At 41.4% G+C, this 21,602-nt stretch overlaps 1 protein-coding gene across 1 annotated transcript in view; it reads right to left on the bottom strand.

Moving 5' to 3' along the window:
• LOC129855544 (protein O-linked-mannose beta-1,2-N-acetylglucosaminyltransferase 1-like) overlaps positions 1–8,649 on the bottom strand; it is a 33,874-nt gene extending 25,225 nt beyond the window's left edge. The window contains exons 1-8 of the mRNA XM_055923319.1: positions 8,494–8,649; positions 4,496–4,757; positions 4,288–4,390; positions 3,983–4,098; positions 3,680–3,745; positions 2,927–3,040; positions 2,597–2,714; positions 1,265–1,363 (exon numbers count right to left, since the gene is read on the bottom strand). Coding sequence (XP_055779294.1) covers positions 1,265–1,363; positions 2,597–2,714; positions 2,927–3,040; positions 3,680–3,745; positions 3,983–4,098; positions 4,288–4,390; positions 4,496–4,630 — 751 coding nt within the window. The 5' untranslated portion in view covers positions 4,631–4,757; positions 8,494–8,649. The remainder of the gene's footprint in view (positions 1–1,264; positions 1,364–2,596; positions 2,715–2,926; positions 3,041–3,679; positions 3,746–3,982; positions 4,099–4,287; positions 4,391–4,495; positions 4,758–8,493) is intronic.
• Positions 8,650–21,602: the final 12,953 nt, after the last annotated feature.

The following is a 21,602-nucleotide window of genomic DNA, read 5'->3' as shown; positions in this document are numbered from 1 at the left end:
TCTCTGCTGCCTGCGACTGGAACGAATTGCAAAAATCTCTGAAGTTGGAGACTTTTATCTCCCTCAACAACTTTAAAAATCTGCTATCCGAGCAGCTAACCGATCGCTGCAGCTGTACATAGTCCATCTGTAAACTACCCACCCAATTTACCTACCTCACCCCCATACTGCTTTTATTTATTTACTTTTCTGCTCTTTTGCACACCAGTATCTCTTCTTGCACATGATCATCTGATGATTTATCACTCCAGTGTTAATCTGCTAAATTGTAATTATTCGATTTATTGCCTACCTCATGCCTTTTGCACACATTGTATATAGATTCTCTTTTTTCTACCATGTTATTGACTTGTTTATTGTTTACTCCATGTGTAACTCTGTGTTGTTGTCTGTTCACACTGCTATGCTTTATCTTGGCCAGGTCGCAGTTGCAAATGAGAACTTGTTCTCAACTAGCCTACCTGGTTAAATAAAGGTGAAATATTTTTTTATTTTTTTTTAAATTGTATATTTGTCGGGTTATTATTTTTCTATTTTTCTTAGCATTGTTGGGAAGGGCCCACAACTAAGTATTTCACTGTTAGTCTACACCTGTTTACAAAGCGTGACAAATACAATTTGATTTGAAAACCTAACTCAAGAATAGTTGTATTTTTCAGAGAGACAATTACACACAGTTTAATGCCAAAGACAGACCAGAATGGCGTTCCAAGAGCTGGTGAGATGTTCCTGAATGTTCCAGTCTGTCCTGACTTAAATCTGCTTGAAGATTAGAGACAAGGTTTGAATACAGCTGTCCATCAAAGATTCCCAACCAAATTTACTGAGCTTGAGCCATTTTTGACAAAAACAATTGATATACACTGCCTTAAGAGGTGTGCAAGGTTGGTAGAATCTTATTCAAAATGATTCTGTTTTTAAAAAGATGCTTTCACCAATGATTAACTATGTGGTGAGAAGACATGCAATCAGCACATCTTGATTTTCATATGGAAAATTTTATATTATTTTTCTTTCACTTTGAAAGTGTGGAGTAGGTTGTAAAGATCAGTAGGACAAAATTCTAATGTAATCCCTTTTTAGATATATTCTTAAGGCAGCAAAACTTGAAGACTGCACAAGGGTTGTGTAGACTTTCGACTGGCGACTGTATATTTGAGATCATTTCTCTTAATAGCTGCATATAAAGGATGATTGGTCATTGTTGAGCGTGGAGCAAGGTGAGGAGGGAGAAGAGGGGATGGGAGGCGAGGTAGGTAGGTACCTTCAGAGGCAGTGAGCTGCACCTCAGTCTTCAGTAGAACAGGATCTCCCCAGGTGGACAGGGCTGGGGACTTGGAGTGTTTCTCACCATACAACTGACCTGAAAACAAACATCCCAAGCAGCTCATCATCAACACACCCACATCGCATGACACACAAATGGACAAAAACTATGATAAAGAGATAAGAAAAATTCATAACATTTCACAATGCAGCTGCGCTGCTGCCAGTGCCCCTTTGCTGTTGTAATGGTAGTACAGGGAGCCTAGAGGTTAGAACATTGGGCCAGTAACCGAAAGGTTGCTGGATCGAAACCCCAAGCTGACAAGGTAAACATCTGTCGTTCTGCCCCTGAACAAGGCAGTTAACACACTGTTCCCCGGTAGGCAGTCACTGTAAATAAGAATTTGTTCTTAACTGACTTTCCTAGTTAAATAAATGTTAAATTATTATTATTATATATATTTTTTTAAATACCATTACTGTACCTCAATTCCACCTCGCAAAATTTGCATTTACTTCTCGAAGTATTGCCATACAGGAATTCACTGCGGTCGCTGGCATTTTTCCAACTTAAAACAATGACGTAGCGGTGGAGTCGATACTCCCGGTGTCGACTCCCATTTCTGAATATCAAGATTCGATTCCGCTAGGAATTAGTACGGCAACTAATCAAACGCTTGCATATTTTACAGCGAACTAGCGAGGGACGGAGAGGGGAGGGGCACAGTACAGGCAGGTCGACCACCAGGCAGACAGTCAGGACCGTGCACTAGGCCCATCTTCAATACATTAAAAAAAAGCTGTATTTCGCAATGCAATATGCTGCAATTTCACGCAACTTCAGTAAAGCAGGGCTTATCATCAATGAATAGCTTAGGATATTCTACATGCAACAGACCAAAGACCGAACACACTCACATCATTATTGAAGAGAAAGAGCAGGCGAGCCAGCGCGTGGGAGAGAGAGGAGGGCAGGCAGAAATAATTCATCTCTACCTTGCAATGTCAAGGTATGCCTTGCAAATTCACCAAAGTAGCCTTACGTTCGCTTCTTCCTCTCTGGTTTTATTTAAATTACAACTTTCCCCAAGGCCTTTATAGCCGGTCATCAAGTTATGCTATAACACGGAAAAGAATACGTTTTGTGATAACTGCACTGTGATTTACATTTTGTGGGGGAAAAACAAGTCTTTGGTTAGGGATTTTTCTTAACGTAAAGATCCCAATTTCATTTAAACATTCACACCCCTAGCAGTAACTGTCATTTGTGTGAAAATGGATCTCTGTGTGTGTGTGTGTTTCAAGAGTGAGGGAACATCTGTTCCTATACCTCCTTTCTTCACCACCAAGGTCCACATGTCTCTCCAGCTGAGGTTGAGGCCCGCCTGGCTCCCAAGCCCCTTCAGCAGGTTTTTAGCAGACTCTTTCAGGTGGAACGTCCCCTCATCCTAAAGGTAAACAATACAGCACAAACAGACAGGCACAAAGCACTGCATCGTCAGGCTAAATCATTAGCCTTACTCTACATTAGCCCATTTAGCGCATCAAGTTTATTGCATGCAAATACAATAGCTTTGATGCAAGTCACTACTGGTGCATCAAGAACTAGCTTATAGTATATACATACGCAAAGCCGGAAGGGAGTTAACGAGTGACTCACCTTGATGGTGAAGATGAGGACCCTGCCACGCGTCACCATGTTGAGGAAGAGGATCATGGCCTCGTCCTCATGGGGAGAGTAGGTGTCAAATATCCTCTTGGCCATCACATGGCCCTGCACACACACAACGAAGTGACATTTATGCTGCAGATCTACAAATAGACCTTGTCTAGAGAAGAGAGGTTGGTTTAGCAATAGGGCGATTCCACAGTAACAAACGGAGACTAGATTTTTCACTTTAAAATGTTAAACTAAAAAACAATGACGGCAAAGTTAAACCATACAGCTCTATGCACAAGGACTACTTTTAACAATTTCCACTGAACATTTTACAAAAACACATTTACTTGGAGAACAGTGCAAATGAAAAGTTTGGGAACTGAATGACGGCGCAAACAGCCAAAACCATTCTCTTAACAAACTTTGTATCTTAGCTGTTCCTCAAGTAAACGTGTTTCAGCAAAACGTGGGAATTGTTCAAAGTAGACCTTGTGCATACAGTTGTGTGGTTTGTTTAACTTTACAATGATTGGTTTTTGTTTGACATTTTAAAAAGTGGAAAAAACCTGAGTCTCAGTATCACTCTTACCATGGAATTGCCTACTACCAAGACTAGTAGTTTCATCTCACTATGTTGTCGACGTGCTGCGCTTCATGAGCGCTTGAAAAACAAAGGCTAAATTGCAAGTGCAGAGAGAAAAAAACACCAGATTCAGTGTGTCTCTAGGTGAAGAGTCAGAAATGCTCACTTACTGTAGCCTGGTTGAGGACTATCACGTGAATACCTCGGCCCTGCTCCCGCATTTCATCCTCCAACACCTGGAGAGGGATACCACAGACAACACAAGCACCTTTCAATATCAATAGTTACATCATAAATCACACTATGAAACCCAGTTTATAGGACACACATCAACAATAAGCCAGATTGTTGTTTTTATTGTTTTTCCAAGCAACTACGGAGAGGATGCGTACCTAGGTCAGTGCAGCTCAACTGGGTTTGGCTCAGTAGTGTGAAAAGGGTAGCCTTATAGTGAAATGCCTACAAGTACTCACAGTGGTTCCGTCCACTGCCACATAGACTTTGGAGCGGCTGGAGTACACCTCAATGTCCAGGACCTTCCTACCGCTCGCCGTCTTGCGCGGGGTCTCCATGTTGGGCAGGGCGTCGTCTTTAAACCAGCATGGGAAAGTTCAGCCATTTTGAATTGTGGAAAGTTGCTTCATAAATTGACATAACATTGCTCAGCCGTACAAATTCCATAGATCAACAACTTCGATAGGCTATAATAAGTGAGAAACAGCTTTTGACATCGAAAATGGAAAAGTGTGAAAGAAATGGAAGAACTGACAAGACTCACCATACTCCTGCACTGCCTCTTCCTCATTGGCTACTCTTCTTGTGTCTAAGATTAGTTTGATATTCACAATGACTGTGACCAGGAGAAATAGAACAGCTCCAGCCTGCACAGAGGAAAAAGTCAAGTTGATTTCTCAAAAATACCTCAAATGTAGGCTAACCAAAAGTGACAGTCAATGGTAGCTGAACTGGCATGTATCTGGGTTCACCTGGCAGCCTCGACGGAGAGCTCGCTTGTTAGTTAATTTGTACTTCCAGGTGAGGTAGAGGCTCCGTTGCTGGCGAGGGATGAACGGTTTTGCTCGAGGATTCGGTGTCCAGGTGTCCATACCTGACTGTGGCATGAGACTGTAAACCCTCTCCACCTCCTGCTGCTGAGCACGTTACAACAATAGCGCATATGCCTACACAGCATCCAGTCCAAGCTGATGACCAATTGCAGTGACTAATTAGTTGCAATCACCTCGTCATCTTGAAAACAGAGAGAGCAGATGTTGAAGAATGCAGTAGCTAGCTAGTTTATGTGCACAATTAGCGAACGGTAGCATAACAACAAATATTTGATTGTGCAAAATAAATAACCCATTTTTGTTGACAACAAACATAACATGGCTAGTAGTATAACTAATTAGTAGCTGACACACCAAGATAATTCAAATTAACTAATGAAGGATATAAAAAAAAAATGAACACCACCACAGGTTCATCACACCCATAGATACTGTATTTAGCTAGCTAGGAGGTCTTAACAATTTTTCTGCTGGCAAAACTAACGAAGATGTCACTTTCCTATGGTATTGAGGAAACCTTTAAAATAAAAGCCTGTATTTCAAAACATTGAAAGATGGCCAACTCATTGAAAATATATTACATTTTAATCAATGTTGAAGAATGCAAGAAGGAATTTATGATTCAAATAACCAACATCATCGAGCTTTGATTATTTGAATCAGCTGTATAGTGCTAGGGCAAAAACCAAAACATGCACCAGTGGATGGGGGGGAAATCAACAGTCAACCTCAGCAAGCATTACAAGACGGTCTTGCCGAGACAGATCTCGAATAATGAGGTGAGAAGTGGTTTAATTTGCACAAAATAATTAGTGTCACAAAAACTTGGCATTCATCTCTAAATATAATGTGCGTCCTTTTCTTTCAGTTTGTGCTGGTGGTTTCCACCTTGGTGCCTTAGTGGATGGCATTGTGCCGATGCCAAATCGCAAGGGTCGCACAGGTCATGCTGGCCTGGCTTTTGGCTTCCTGTCCACTCCTGGAGCTAGAGCTTCAATGCTGTACCCCACAAAACCTTAGTACCCCACAAAGCCTTAGTACCCCACAAAGCCTTATCCCGGACATTGTCTGTCTATTAGCTCCTGGCAACAACCTTATATACAGTCCATCCATGGCTTACGCAGGAAAGGCGTTTAAGGAACTTCTCTGTGTTGCTCTGTTGAAGTGGACTCGGGTAAATCCTTAATTACCATTACTAGTTGCATCAAAACATGACAAACAATTTCCAAGATGATGTCTTGCAAATTACTAAAACCCTGCAATGCCACTTGTAATTATAGGTCTGTGTCCTTGACTTCCCAAAATATCTAAAGTACCAGGAGCAGCTAGCATTGGAGTATGAATGCCAAGCATGGGAGCTGGGTGTGACTTACAGAAGGGCTCACCGTGCCTCTTGTGCCACGATAAAGTACACCTGAGTGATGATTATGCCAATTTTGACACTTTGTTCGAGGAACTGCGGTGCATGGGTGCAACTTTGACTTCTGGGAGTGGAAGTAATGCTGGTCAGATCTCCAGGACTACCAATTCTAGTGGACCCCATTAGTACCCTCGCCTCCAGCCTCACCTGATGGCCCACCTGCTCATACTTATGGTGGGATCTTAAGTGTAAGATTTTCTCTGCACTGTCCAGACCATAAATGTTGTTTGTTTTGTTATGTATTCGGAAGTTTGGACGACTGAGGTGCCCAAAGTAAACTGCCTGTTATCAGGCCCAGAAGCTAACAAATACATATGCATGGTTGTATTGGATAGAAAACACTCTAAAGTTTCTAAAACTGTTAAAATAATGTCTGAGTATAAGAGAACTGATTTGGCAGGGAAAACCCCGAGGACAATCCATCCAGGAAAGCATTTTCCAAATGCTTTTCTATGTGGAAGCCAAATTATAAGGTCCCAGATTGCAGTTCCTATGGCTTCCACTAGATGTCAGTCTTTAGAAATTGTTCGATGTTTTTTAGTTTTTTTTAATGAAGAAGTAGTTGTATTCTTTCTAAGTGTCACTCGTGAATGAGAGCGCGCTCCGTGTTGTTTTTCTCCAGTATTGGAAACAGTTTATTCCGTCTTAAATTGTATAGATTATTTACATTTTGGGGTACCTGAGGTTGGATTAGAAACATTGTTTGAAATGTTTGGACCAAGTTTACAGGTAACTTATTAGATCCTTTGTAGGCATGTTGGGCGAGTTGGAACCGGTGTATTTCTGAATCAAACGCGACAAATAAACAGACATTTTTGGGATATAAAGAAGGACTTTATCAAACAAAACGACCATTCATTGTGTAACTGAGACCTTTGGGATTGCAAAAAGATGAAGATCTTCAAAGGTAAGCGATTTATTTTATCGCTATTTTTGACTTTGGTTGGAAAATGTTTTTCATCCTTTTGTATGAGGGGCGCTGTTCTCAGATAATCGCATGGTATGCTTTCGCCGTAACGCCTTTTTGAAATCTGACAAAGCGGCTGCATTAACAAGAAGTTATACATTGGCTTAAAGATTAACACTTGTATTTTTTATGAATGTTTATTATGACTATTTTGAATTTGGCGCTCTGCAATTTCACAGGATGTTGTCGAGGTGGGTCGCTTGCGGAACGCCTACGCCAGAAAGGTTAATGATGGTGGTGGGGACAAGGTCGGACAGATCTCCAGGGACCCCAGCCTAGAACCTCACCTGATGGCCCACCAGCGACAACTAAAACACCATCTCCACTTTTACATTGGCACAAATCATTTGTAAAAAAATATATATATCTTTAACCCAATATGTAACGCATATACAGTGACTTGCATTGTGGCCAATGTAATGGGTGGCATATAAGGTCAGCAACACTACGTATTATTCAGTGCCCCATGAAATAACACTATATGGTTTCTACAGACCCTAGAGTACTCCCAACCCCACTTTTACACAGCAGGTATTTTTATGTAGGCCAATATGTAATTTATAGGCCTACAGTTAATTCATTGGACCACTGGAATGGGTGGATTTAAAAGTGCTGCTGGGTATGTAAACCTGTCCCCCAATAAATAACACCATATCTACAGACCCTACGGAGTAATCCCAACCCAACTTTTACGTCGGCAGAGTCGTTTTTTCTCTATAAACCAATATGTAATTCATATGCAGCGTATTGCATTGCAGTGAATGGAGTGAGGGGGTACAAGGAATCACCAGCACACTCTATTAAACCCTTTGCCCAACACAATAGACCAATTAAAGTTTTTTTAGACTGGAGTAGTTCCAATTACATATATATTTATATTTGATTAAAAGTGTATTTATTTACATATATAACCTTCATTTAACTAGGCAACATATAGCCTTACATAATAGCTTTCAACATACTAGTACTGGTGTACACTTTCTACAGAAATGCTGGTATAAATAATACAATATAAATAATAAAAGTTGGCCATATGTTCCATTAATTTAGCCTTAAAACATGCTTAAAACTATCATGTTGATATCATGGATGGTCAGTCCTTGCATCCATAGCTCCGTCAATTAAGTTGAGAGTGGAACACTTCTCCAGACCCATCCCTTCCCTGTTTCAGTAAAAGGCTGTGGGGACTACGCTTTGTTATGGTTTCAACTTCTGATTGCTGCAACGCTGTGAAAACAGTTGTATTGCACTAGAGTGCGAAAAAAACGATATTGCCTAAGTTTAGCATGTCTTTGTATGGGGACTCTTATTTTGAATAAATATCCGCGATCATAATGCCAGAATAATATCCTGCTGCCAGGATAACGGTAATGAGGTTTTAACACACCAATGCAGCTAACGTTGGCTGGCTAGCTAACGGTAAAAAGAGCACTCGTTGCTGGCTGGTTGTCTGATATGTATCTAGTTGCATAACAACTTAAGTTAGCTACCACAATTTATCTAGCTAGCAAGTAATAACTCAACACTTACGCCGGCCGTAGCGTGCAGGACAATCGCTGGAGTTGCTTTTGTGTAAAAGGCAGCTGGCTATCGGCTGCGAACTGCTAGACTGACGACTCTCACACTAAATTCTTCCGCTGCTCTGTCGGTCGCTAGTCTCGCAAAGCCCCCTGATCCTGCGAGTTTTAGTGACGTGGAGTTCATGAACCATTCGTTCTTCTTCTTCCTCCTCAAATTTGTATTGTCGTATCGCAACCGTGGGGTGCTTACACCGCCTCCCACTGTACTGGAGTGTGAGTGTAACAGTACTCTTCTTGCGTGGTGTACGATCAATTATCCACACCCATCCAACTTGTAGCACCAGTCATGGAGATATATTCTGATAGAAACAGCACGTCATGCAATGCACGGCTTCCCATCTAACTCTGCACTCACGGAACTGGATAATATATATAGATTAAAAGCAGAAGGAGCCTTTATTAGACCTAGGAAAAAATTGATTGAGGAGGGAGAACAGAATTCATCCTATTTCTTTAGACTTGAGAAATTTCACTCTAAAAATAATACTATCCATAAGATAAACATTGATGGTGTTATTACAGATGACCAAAAATTAATCACTAAATACTGTAGCAATTTTTACAGAAAATTGTATAGCTCTACGTACTGTCAGGAATCCACAGATATGTTTTTTAACTCACTGAATAATGTTCACCCTATCAGTGATATAGAATCTAAACAGTGTGATGAACCCATCAAAGTTGAAGAGATTATAGAGTCTATCAAACATCTAAAGAACAATAAATCGCCAGGTGTTGATGGAATTACATCAGAATTTTACAAATTATTTTCTGAACAAATAGTTCCCTTCCTATTTGAAGTCTTTTTAGAGAGTATTAAAAACAATGTTCTCCCTCCTACAATGAGTCAGGGGTTAATAACACTGATACCTAAGCCTAAAAAATAAGTGCTACTCATCGATAACTGCCGTCCCATTTGTCTTCTTAATAATGACTATAAGATATTAGCCTTACTACTTGCAAAAATAATTAAAGAAGTCATGGATGCAATCATTGATGAAACACAGTCTGGCTTCATGAGGAACAGACATATTTCTAACAATGTCAGACTAGTATTAGACATACTTCAGCCACTCCTGGGCTACAATCACCTACCGGACCCGTTTTACGGCCAATGCGGAGCCCCACCGGGCCTTCACGACTGACTACCTACGTTATATGACCGAGGGAGTTATCCAACTGGCACCTCCGTCGCGACGTTACCTGAACGCTCATCTGGTGCCCGCTAATTATTAGCTGTCTTATCGGCTGCTATCTGAATAAGTCTATCGGACAATTTTTCTTGGGTCACTATAACTACGGTGGGGCAAAAAAGTACTTAGTCAGCCACCAATTGTGAAAGTTCTCCCACTTAAAAATATGAGAGAGGTCTGTAATTTTCATCATAGGTACACTTCAACTATGACAGACAAAATGAGGGGAAAAAATTCAGAAAATCAAATTGTAGGATTTTTAATGAATTTATTTGCAAATTGTGGTGGAAAATAAGTATTTGGTCAATAACAAAAGTTTACCTAAATACTTTGTTATATATCCTTTGTTGGCAATGACAGGGGTCAAATGTTTTCTGTAAGTCTTCACAAGGTTTTCACACACTGTTGCTGGTATTTTGGCCCATTCCTCCATGCAGATCTCCTCTAGAGTAGTGATGTTTTGGGTCTGTTGCTGGGCAACACGGACTTTCAACTCCCTCCAAAGATTTTCTATGGGGTTGAGATCTGGAGACTGGCTAGGCCACTCCAGGACCTTGAAATGCTTCTTACAAAGCCACTCCTTCGTTGCCCGGGCGGTGTGTTTGGGATCATTGTCATGCTGAAAGACCCAGCCACGTTTCATATTCAATGCCTTTGCTGATGGTAGGCTTTGTTACTTTGGTCCCAGCTCTCTGCAGGTCATTCACTAGGTCCCCCCGTGTGGTTCTGGGATTTTTGCTCACCGTTCTTGTGATCATTTTGACCCCACGGGGTGAGATCTTGCGTGGAAGCCCAGATCGAGGGAGATTATCAGTGGTCTTGTATGTCTTCCATTTCCTAATAATTGCTCCCACGGTTGATTTCTTCAAACCAAGCTGCTTACCTATTGCAGATTCAGTCTTCCCAGCCTGGTGCAGGTCTACAATTTTGTTTCTGGTGTCCTTTGATAGCTCTTTGGTCTTGGCCATAGTGGAGTTTGGAGTGTGACTGTTTGAGGTTGTGGACAGGTGTCTTTTATACTGATAACAAGTTCAAATAGGTGCCATTAATACAGGTAACGAGTGGAGGACAGAGGAGCCTCTTAACGAAGAAGTTACAGGTCTGTGAGAGCCAGAAATCTTGCTTGTTTGTAGGTGACCAAATACTTACTTTCCACCATATTTTGCAAATAAATTCATTAAAAAACCTACAATGTGATTTTCTGGATTTGTTTTTCTCATTTTGTCAGTCATAGTTGAAGTGATGAAAATTACAGGCCTCTCTCATCTTTTTAAGCGGGAGAACTTGCACAATTGGTGGCTGACTAAATACTTTTTTGCCCCACTGTATATCTATTTTGCCAATTGGATTGATCCCCTCTACCACACGGAACCACACTAATCTAACGACAGAAACGCACGAGGTGGCTAAAAACAGACCTCCATCCTATGCTAGCTTGCTACCGATAGCCCGGCTAGCTGTCTGAATCGCCATGACCCCAACCAACCTCTACTCACTGGATCCTTATGATCACTCAATTAAGCATGCCTCTCCTTAATGTCAATATGCCTTGTCCATTGCTGTTCTGGTTAGTGTTTATTGGCTTATTTCACTGTAGAGCCTCTAGCCCTGCTCACTATACCTTATCCAACCTTTCAGTTCCACCATCCACATATGCGATGACATCACCTGGTTTCAATGATTGTTTCTAGAGACAATATCTCTCTCATCATCACTCAATACCTAGGTTTAACTCCACTGTATTCACATCCTACCATACCTTTGTCTGTACATTATTCCTTGAAGCTATTTTATCGTCCCCAGAAACGTCCTTTTACTCTCTGTTCTAGACGTTCTAGACGACCAATTCTCATAGCTTTTAGCCGTACCCTTATCCTACTCCTCCTCTGTTCCTCTGGTGATGTAGAGGTGAATCCAGACCCTGCAGTGCCTATCTCCACTCCTATTCCCCAGGCGCTCTATTTTGATGACTTCTGTAACCGTAATAGCCTTGGTTTCATGCATGTTAACATTAGAAGCCTCCTCCCTAAGTTTGTTTTATTCACTGCTTTAGCACACTCTGCAAACCCGGATGTTTTAGCCGTGTCTGAATCCTGGCTTAGGAAGACCACCAAAAATTCTGACATTTTCATCCCTAACTACAACATTTTCAGACAAGATAGAACGGCCAAAGGGGGCGGTGTTGCAATCTACTGCAAAGATAACCTGCAGAGTTCTGTCCTACTATCCAGGTCTGTTCCATGATAAGGTATAACAATTTGAACCGCTACTTTTAAAAACCCACCTCTCTAAAAACAAGTCTCTCACTGTTGCTGCCTGCTATAGACCACCCTCTGCCCCCAGCTGTGCTCTGGACACCATATGTGAACTGATTGCCCCCCATCTATCTTCAGAGCTCGTGCTGCTAGGCGACCTAAACTGGAACATGCTTAACACCCCAGCCATCCTACAATCTAAGCTTGATGCCCTCAATCTCACATAAATTATCAATGAACCTACTTGGTACCACGGTAAACACGGGCACCCTCATAGATATCATCCTAACCAACTTGCCCTCTAAATACACCTCTGCTGTTTTCAACCAAGATCTCAGCGATCACTGCCGCATTGCCTGCATCCGTAATGGGTCAGCGGTCAAACAACCTCCACTCATCACTGTCAAACGCTCCCTGAAACACTTCAGCGAGCAGGCCTTTCTAATCGACCTGTCCGGAGTATCCTGGAAGGATATTGATCTCATCCCGTCAGTAGAGGATGCCTGGTTATTATTTTTAAATGCCTTCCTCACCACCTTAAATAAGCATGCCCCATTCAAGAAATTTATAACCAAGAACAGATATAGCCCTTGGTTCTCTCCAGACCTGACTGCCCTTAACCAACACAAAAGCATCCTATGGCGTTCTGCATTAGCATCGAACAGCCCCCGTGATATGCAACTTTTCAGGGAAGCTAGAAACCAATATACACAGGCAGTTAGAAAAGCCAAGGCTAGCTTTTTCAAGCAGAAATTTGCTTTCTGCAACACAAACTCAAAAACGTTCTGGGACACTGTAAAGTCCATGGAGAATAAGAACATCTCCTCCCAGCTGCCCACTGCACTGAATATAGGAAACACTGTCACCACCGACAAATCCACTATAATTGAGAATTTCAATGAGCATTTTTCTACGGCTGGCCATGCTTTCCACCTGGCTACCCCTACCCCGGTCAACAGCACTGTACCCCCCACAGCTACTCGCCCAAGCCTTCCCCATTTCCCCTTCTCCCAAATCCAGTCAGCTGATGTTCTGAAAGAGCTGCAAAATCTGGACCCCTACAAATCACCCGGGCTAGATAATCTGGACCCTTTCTTTCTAAAACTATCTGCTGAAATTGTTGCCACCCCTATTACTAGCCTGTTCAAACTCTCTTTCGTGTCGTCTGAGATTCCCAAAGATTGGAAAGCAGCTGCGGTCATTCGCCTCTTCAAAGGGGGGACACTCTTGACCCAAACTGCTACAGACCTATATCTATCCTACCCTGCCTTTCTAAGGTCTTCGAAAGCCAAGTAAACAAACAGATTACCGACCATTTCGAATCACACCATACCTTCTCCGCTATGCAATCTGGTTTCAGAGCTGGTCATGGGTGCACCTCAGCCATGCTCAAGGTCCTAAACGCTATCTTAACCGCCATCGATAAGAAACAATACTGTGCAGCCGTATTCATTGACCTGGCCAAGGCTTTCGACTCTGTCAATCACCACATCCTCATCGGCAGACTCGACAGCCTTGGTTTCTCAAATGATTGCCTCGCATGGTTCACCAACTACTTCTCTGATAGAGTTCAGTGTGTCAAATCGGAGGGTCTGTTGTCCGGGCCTCTGGCAGTCTCTATGGGGGTGCCACAGGGTTCAATTCTTGGACCGACTCTCTTCTCTGTATACATCAATGATGTCGCTCTTGCTGCTGGTGAGTCTCTGATCCACCTCTACGCAGACGACACTATTTTGTATACTTCTGGCCCTTCTTTGGACACTGTATTAACAACCCTCCAGGCGAGCTTCAATGCCATACAACTCTCCTTCCGTGGCCTCCAATTGCTCTTAAATACAAGTAAAACTAAATGCATGCTCTTCAACCGATCGCTAGCTGCACCTGCCCGCCTGTCCAACATCACTACTCTGGACGGCTCTGACTTAGAATATGTGGACAACTGCAAATACCTAGGTGTCTGGTTAGACTGTAAACTCTCCTTCCAGACTCACATCAAACATCTCCAATCCAAAGTTAAATCTAGAATTGGCTTCCTATTCCGCAACAAAGCATCCTTCACTCATGCTGCCAAACATACCCTTGTAAAACTGACCATCCTACCAATCCTCGACTTCGGTGATGTCATTTACAAAATAGCCTCCAATACCCTACTCAATAAATTGGATGCAGCCTATCACAGTGCCATCCGTTTTGTCACCAAAGCCCCATATACTACCCACCACTGCGACCTGTACACTCTCGTTGGCTGGCCTTCGCTTCATACTCGTCGCCAAACACACTTATCTCAGCTCGCTGGTCACCATAGCAGCACCCACCTGTAGTACGCGCTACAGCAGGTATATCTCTCTGGTCACCCCCAAAACCAATTCTTCCTTTGGCCGCCTCTCCTTCCAGTTCTCTGCTGCTAATGACTGGAACAAACTACAAAAATCTCTGAAACTGGAAACACTTATCTCCCTCACTAGCTTTAAGCACCAGCTGTCAGAGCAGCTCACAGATTACTGGACCTGTACATAGTCCATCTATAATTTAGCCCAAACAACTACCTCTTTCCCTACTGTATTTTTTTTTCTTCTCCTTTGCACCCCATTATTTCTATCTCTACTTTGCACATTCTTCCACTGCAAATCTACCATTCCAGTGTTTTACTTGCTATATTGTATTTACTTCGCCACCATGGCCTTTTTTTGCCTTCACCTCCCTTATCTCACGTCACTTGCTCACATTGTATACAGACTTATTTTTCTACTGTGTTATCGACTGTATGTTTGTTTTACTCCATGTGTAACTCTGTGTTGTTGTATGTGTCGAACTGCTTTGCTTTATCTTGGCCAGGTCGCAATTGTAAATGAGAACGTGTTCTCAACTTGCCTACCTGGTTAAATAAAGGTTAAATAAAAAATTAAATAAATAAAAAATACTTGACTACTCAGACCTAATAACTAAGGATAGCTTCATATTATTTTTAGATTTTTATAAAGCATTTGACACAGTAGAGCATCAGTTTCTCTTCCACTCTCTTGAGAGACTTTGGGGATTTTTTTATGTAAGGCTATTAAGACTCTCTATGCAAATGGTAACAGCTCTATCAAATTGAAATATGGCACCTCACCTAGATTTGAGTTAAAGTGAGGAATTAGGCAAGGTTGTCCTATCTCCCCGTACCTGTTTTTATTAATCACCCAACTTCTTGCAAATTCATTAAATAATAGTCCTGTACAAGGCATTTCCATAGCTGTTAAATAAATTATTATAAGCCAGCTGGCTGATGATACTACGCTTTTTCTGAAAGACGCTAACCAAATTCCCATATCGATCAATGTGATACAATTATTTTCCAAAGCGTCTGGTCTATATCTTAACATTAATAAATGTGAACTCATAGCTGTGAAAGATTGTGTGACACCTTCATATTATGGTATTCCAGTAAAATAAGAACTTACAAATTTAGGCATAATCATTACAAAGGATCAGAAGTCTAGAGGCGTACTAAATTTTAACCCTCTTATTAAAAATACCCAGAAGAAGTTAAATCAATGGCTACAGAGGGACTTATCTTTAAACGGTAGAGTCCTAATAACCAAGGCCGAAGGTATCTCTAGACTAACATATGGCGCTCTATCTTTATATCTTGACAGTAAAATAAGCAAGGAGATAGACCAGATGCTTTTCAACTTTCTTTGGAGAAACCGTACGCATTACATTAGGAAAACTGTTGTAATGAACACTTATGAGAATGGTGGACTGAATTTTCTGGACTTTACTACTTTAATTAATACTTTTAAGATCAATTGGATAAAACAATTCCTAAGAAGACCCACTTCTATCTGGAATTCTATTCCTCATCATGTCTTCTCTACTTTTGGTGGCCATAACCTCATGTTGTTTTGCAATTATAATATTGACAAAATTCCAGTGAAACTTTCTGCTTTTCTTTGGCAGGTTTTCTTGTCATGGTCCTTAATTTATAAACACAATTTTTCTCCACACAGATATTATATATGGAATAATCGGGATATATTGTATAAAAATACATCTTTGTTTTTATAATATTGGTTCCGAAATAATATCCTATTGGTGAGCCAACTGGTAAATGCAGAGGGTCTTTTAATCAGTTATAAGGAATTCTTATCACTTTACAAGGTCCCTGTAACACCTAAAGATTTTGCAATTGTTTTAGACACCATTCCCTCAGGTGTTGCTCTGTTATTCAGGAACGTGTCAAGACCTGACCCTCAGAGCCTACCTTCTATTGACCTTGTTGACTCATCAGTAGGAAAGATTTGTTTCTCTTTTGGTCCATTCAACAACAGAGCGATACGAACCTTGTTTCAGCAGGATGTTGTATCTATACCTTATGTCATGCCTTATTGGAATGGATTTATTGATAATATCTGTTGAAAAAAGTTTGGATGTTGCCACACACATACCTACTTGTTAACAAAATTAAGGAAGTTTCCTTTAAAATTATTCATAAATATTATCATGCCAACCACTATATGAAGAAGTTTAAGGAAAACATCAACTCAAATTGCTCCTTTTGTAATGACCACCCAGAAACAGTGTTGCATCTTTTTTGGCATTGTATTCATTGTATTGGCATTGTATTCACATTAATGAAGATTTTACACTATTGTGGAAAGATGTACTGCTTGGATTCTTTACATACGATAGAAATAAGCTGAAACATTTTTATGTAATTAATTTCATTATTCTTTTGGCCAAATTTCATATACACAAATGTAAATTTACGAACAAAAAAACACATATTCTTACCCTACAAAAAGAAATTCAACTGTATTTTAATACAGTTAAATACTCTACTAACAAAAAATCTGTTAGAATTGTAAGTATATGTATGTCCCTTAAATGAAGGTCCTTGTGTAATTGTAATGTGATATTGTACCCCTTAGCTCGATTGTCCATTGTATATAATCTATATATACTTGTGTTCCCTCATGTACTTTATGTATTGATTTGTTGTTGATTAAAATAAAATAAAATAAATATATATATATATATTTTTTTTTTTAAACCTCTGCTCTTACGCACTACGATATAAATAAGCTGAAACATTTTTATGTAATTAATTTCATTATTCTTTTGTCCAAATATTCACAAATGTAAATTTACAAACAAAACCACATTTTCTTACCTTACAAAAAAGAAATTGAACTGTATTTTAAGACAATTAAATACTCTACTAACAAAAAAGCCGTTAGAATAATAAGTGTATGTATGTCCCTTAAGGTCCTTGTGTAATGTGATATTGTACCCTAGCCCAATTGTCCTTTGTATATTATTTATATATACTTGTGTTCCCACATGTACTTCCAGTATTGATTTGTTGTTAATAAAAAATAAAAATACACTTTTTTTTTTTAACTCTGCACTCACGCATGCTGGTTTGGTGCTTGTTCATTGGGAAACATTGTTACCAAAAATAATACAGCAATTACAATATACAATATACAATATACTATTTTTAACAATGTACCTGATAGAAACAGCACAAAATTGCACGGCTCACCATCCAACTCTGCACTCACGCACTGTACAAAATGTACGAATCTCCACTACCAGACACAGTAAGTTGCTAGCTAGCATTAGCTGGAATTCTCTACAACAAATATGCAAAAAAAACGCTGCATCTTGTGTAATGTTATAATAACATTTACAAACTAATTTATATAAATTGTACATTCAAATCATCACTTGGGAGTATAAAAATCACTTTTGACATACAGTGCTTTGCAACCAACAATTTACCGCTGGTTTGGTGCTTGTTCACCGGGACGATTCTAACTGAAACATCCTCCCTCGTAAGTAAGCCACGCAAACCAGCCAATAAGATGCCATGTTGAGTAGGTGAAGGCAAGACAAAAAACAACAACATTGGCTTAACAATAAAGTGGCAAGGGGAATCACCAATATAACCCTGTTACATGAGGCCATTCACAGCCTGCTTATTCTTCTTATGTAGCACTGTTTCCACCTACCGTTCTGGCGTGTAAGTTCATTATATGGAGCGAGATAGCTGCCAAATGGTTGAACGTACCCCAGCTAGCACAGTCGATCTGGGCCGATTCCGGTCTGGGCCGCCTTAGACAGTATTACTTATGGCTAGGATGCAGGGATTGAGCTCGGGCCGATTCCGGCGTGAGTTATCTGGCCCAAATGTATTACTTTGGGTCTCGGGCCGATTGGGGCTACTCTCTGGCAGATGATTACACGGGCTGCTTTATATAACATTTCATTATTTATTTATTTTTTCACATTTTCTCATTGTTTCTGTGATCAAAAAAATAAAATTAACATTTCAATTAAATTCTTTAAGAGTCCTGTTTAAGTAGTAATTTAGTATTTTGATACTTTGTGCAAGGCAATTGATTCACAAAACTTTGTGGATCGAGCCTCTTGAGTGGCACAGCGGTCTAAGACACTGCACCGCACCGCAGTACTACAGATGCTAGTTCGATACCCATGCCGGTAATGACAAGGAGACCCAAGAGGCGACGCACAATTGGCCCAGCGTCATCCGAATTAGAGGAGGGTTTGGCCGGCAGGGAAGTCTTTGTCCCATCGCTCTGTAGCGACTCCTGTGTCGGGCCAGGCGCATGCACGCTGACACAGTGACCAGGTGTACAGGTATAATTTGTATGTATAATAGTAATATTTTATGTGGTTTTTTGCGTTATTTGTAACTTATTTTGTACATAATGTTTCTGCCATTGTCTCTTATGACTGTAAAGAGCTTCTGGATATCAAAACAGAGATTACTCATCTCGAACGCGAAGGATTTACTCCAGATACCCGACCAGGCCCAAATCCCTGTGAAGAGAAGACGCAGATACAGGGGACGCAGGTCTGGATGCCTTGTGAGAATTCATCTGCGAGTGGGTAACCCGCCTCTACCATCCGTCCAATTGACCAACGTGCAATCATTGGAGAATAAACTGGATGAGCTCCGGTCAAGACTATCCTACCAACGGGACATACATTTTTTTTTTTTTAGAAACATCTTATGTTTCACTGAGTCGTGGCTGAACAACGACATGGAAAATATACAGTTGGCTGATTTGTCCGTGGATAGGGCAGACAAAACAGCTGCCTCTGGTAAGACAGTCTGTTTCTATTTGTCAATAACAGCTAGTGCGTGAAATCAAATATTAAGGAAGTCTCTAGGTTTTCCTCACCTGAGCTAGAGTATCTCATGATAAGCTGTAGACCACACTATTTATCATTTTTCGTAGCTGTCTATTTACCACCACAAACCGATGCTGGCACTAAGTCCGCACGCAACGAGCTGTATAAAGCCATAAGCAAACAAGAAAATGCTCATCCAGATGCAGCGCTCCTAGTGGCCGGGGACTTTAATGCAGGGAAACTTAAATCTGTTTTAGCTCATTTCTACCGGGATGTTACATTCAGGCTGTATCCCAGCCGGCCGTGATTGGGAGGTCCATAGTGTGGCACACAACTGGCCTAGCGTCGTCCTGGTTTGTAAATAATAATTTGTTCTTAACTGACTTGCCTAGTTAAATAAAGGTTAAATAAAAACATTTTTTTTAAATCATTGTGCCACAAGAGGGGAAAAAAACTCTAGAAGACCTTTACTCCACACACAGAGACACGTTCAAAGCTCTCCCTCGCCCTCCATTTGGCAAATCTGAGCATAATTCTATCCTCCTGATTCCTGCTTACAAGCAAAAATTCAAGTAGGAAGCACCAGTGACTCGCTCAATACGGAAGTGGTCAGATGACGCAGATATAAGCTACAGAACTGTTTTGCTCGCACAAACTGGAATATGGCATTGAGGAGTATACCACATCAGTCACCGGCTTCATCAATAAGTGCATCGATGATGTTGTCCCCACAGTGACCGTACGTACATACCTCAACCAGAAGCCATGGATTACAGGCAACAGCCGTACTGAGCTAAAGGGTAGAGCTGCAGCTTTCAAGGAGCGGGACTAAAACCCGGACGCTTATAAGAAATCCCACTATGCCCTCCGACGAACCATCAAACAGGCAAAGCGTCAATCTTACAGGATTAAGATTGAATCCTACTACACCGGCTCCGACGCTCATCGGATGTGGCAGGGCTTGCAAACTTTTATGGACTACAAAGGGAAGCACTGCCGTGAGCTGCCCAGTGACACTAGCCTACCAGACGAGCTAAATTACTTCTATGTGCGCTTCGAGGCAAGCAACACTGAAGCATACATGAGAGCACCAGCTGTTCCGGATGACTGTGTGATCACGCTCTCCATAGCCAATGTGAGCAAGACAATCATAAACAAGTCAACATTCAGAGACAGATTACCAGGTTGTGTACTCCGAGCATGTGCTGACCAACTGGCAAGTGTCTTCACTGACATTTTCAACCTCTCCCTGACCAAGTCTGTAATACTAACATGTTTGAAGCAGACCACCATAGTCCCTGTGCCCAAGAACACCAAGGTAACCTGCCTAAATTACTACCGACCCGTAGCACTCACGTCTGTAGCGTAGACCACCATAGTCCCTGTGCCCAAGAACACCAAGGTAACCTGCCTAAATTACTACCGACCCGTAGCACTCACGTCTGTGAAGTGCTTTGAAAGGCTGGTCATGGCTCACAACACCATTATCCCAGAAACCCTAGACCCACTCCAATTTGCATACCACCCCAACAGATCCACAGATGATGCAATCTCTATTGCACTCCACACTGCCCTTTCCCATCTGGACAAAAGGAACACCTACTTGAGAATGCTATTCACTGACTACAGTTCAGTGTTCAACACGATAGTGCCCTCAAAGCTCATCACTAAGCTAAGGACCCTGGGACTAAACACCTCCCTCTGCAACTGGATCCTGGACTTCCTGACGGGCCGCCCCCAGGTGGTAAGGATAGGTAACAACAAATCAGGGGTGTGTGCTCAGTCCCCTCCTGCATTCCCTGTTCACCCATGACCGCATGGCCAAGCACGACTCCAACACCATCATTATGTTTGCCGATCACACAACCGTGGAAGGCCTGATCACTGACAACAATGAGACAGTCTACAGGGAGGAGGTGCCAGGATAACAACCTATCCCTCAACATGATCAAGATAAAGGAGATGATCGTGGACTACAGGAAAAGGAGGGGGCCGAGCACGCCCCCATTCTCATCTCAGGTTGAGAGCTTCAAGTTCCTTTGTGTCCACATCACCAACAAACTAACAAACTATCATGGTCCAAACACACCAAGACAGTTGTGAAGAGGGCACGACAATGCCTATTCCCCCTCAGGAGACTGAAAAGATTTGCCATGGGTCCTTACATCCTCAAAATGTTCTACAGCTGCTCCATCGAGACCATCCTGACTCGTTGCATCACCGCCCAGTACATCACTGGGGCCAAGCATATTTTTTTACTTCAGTTTAAAGTAAATACTTTCTTAACACTTCTCTTTCTTAAAACTGTATTGTTGGTTAAGGGCTTATAAACATTTCACTGTAAGGTCTACACCCGTTTTATTCGGCGCATGTGACCAATAAAATTTGATTTGATTGAGTTTTTCAAATTAAAGGCTGACCGGGGTACTGCAGGCTGCTATTAGCTACTAAATGATTCTTATAAC

Source organism: Salvelinus fontinalis, chromosome 5 (assembly GCF_029448725.1).
Source record: "Salvelinus fontinalis isolate EN_2023a chromosome 5, ASM2944872v1, whole genome shotgun sequence".
In the NCBI taxonomy this organism is placed as follows: Eukaryota; Metazoa; Chordata; class Actinopteri; order Salmoniformes; family Salmonidae; genus Salvelinus; species Salvelinus fontinalis.
This window is presented reverse-complemented; position numbering and strand designations above follow the sequence as displayed.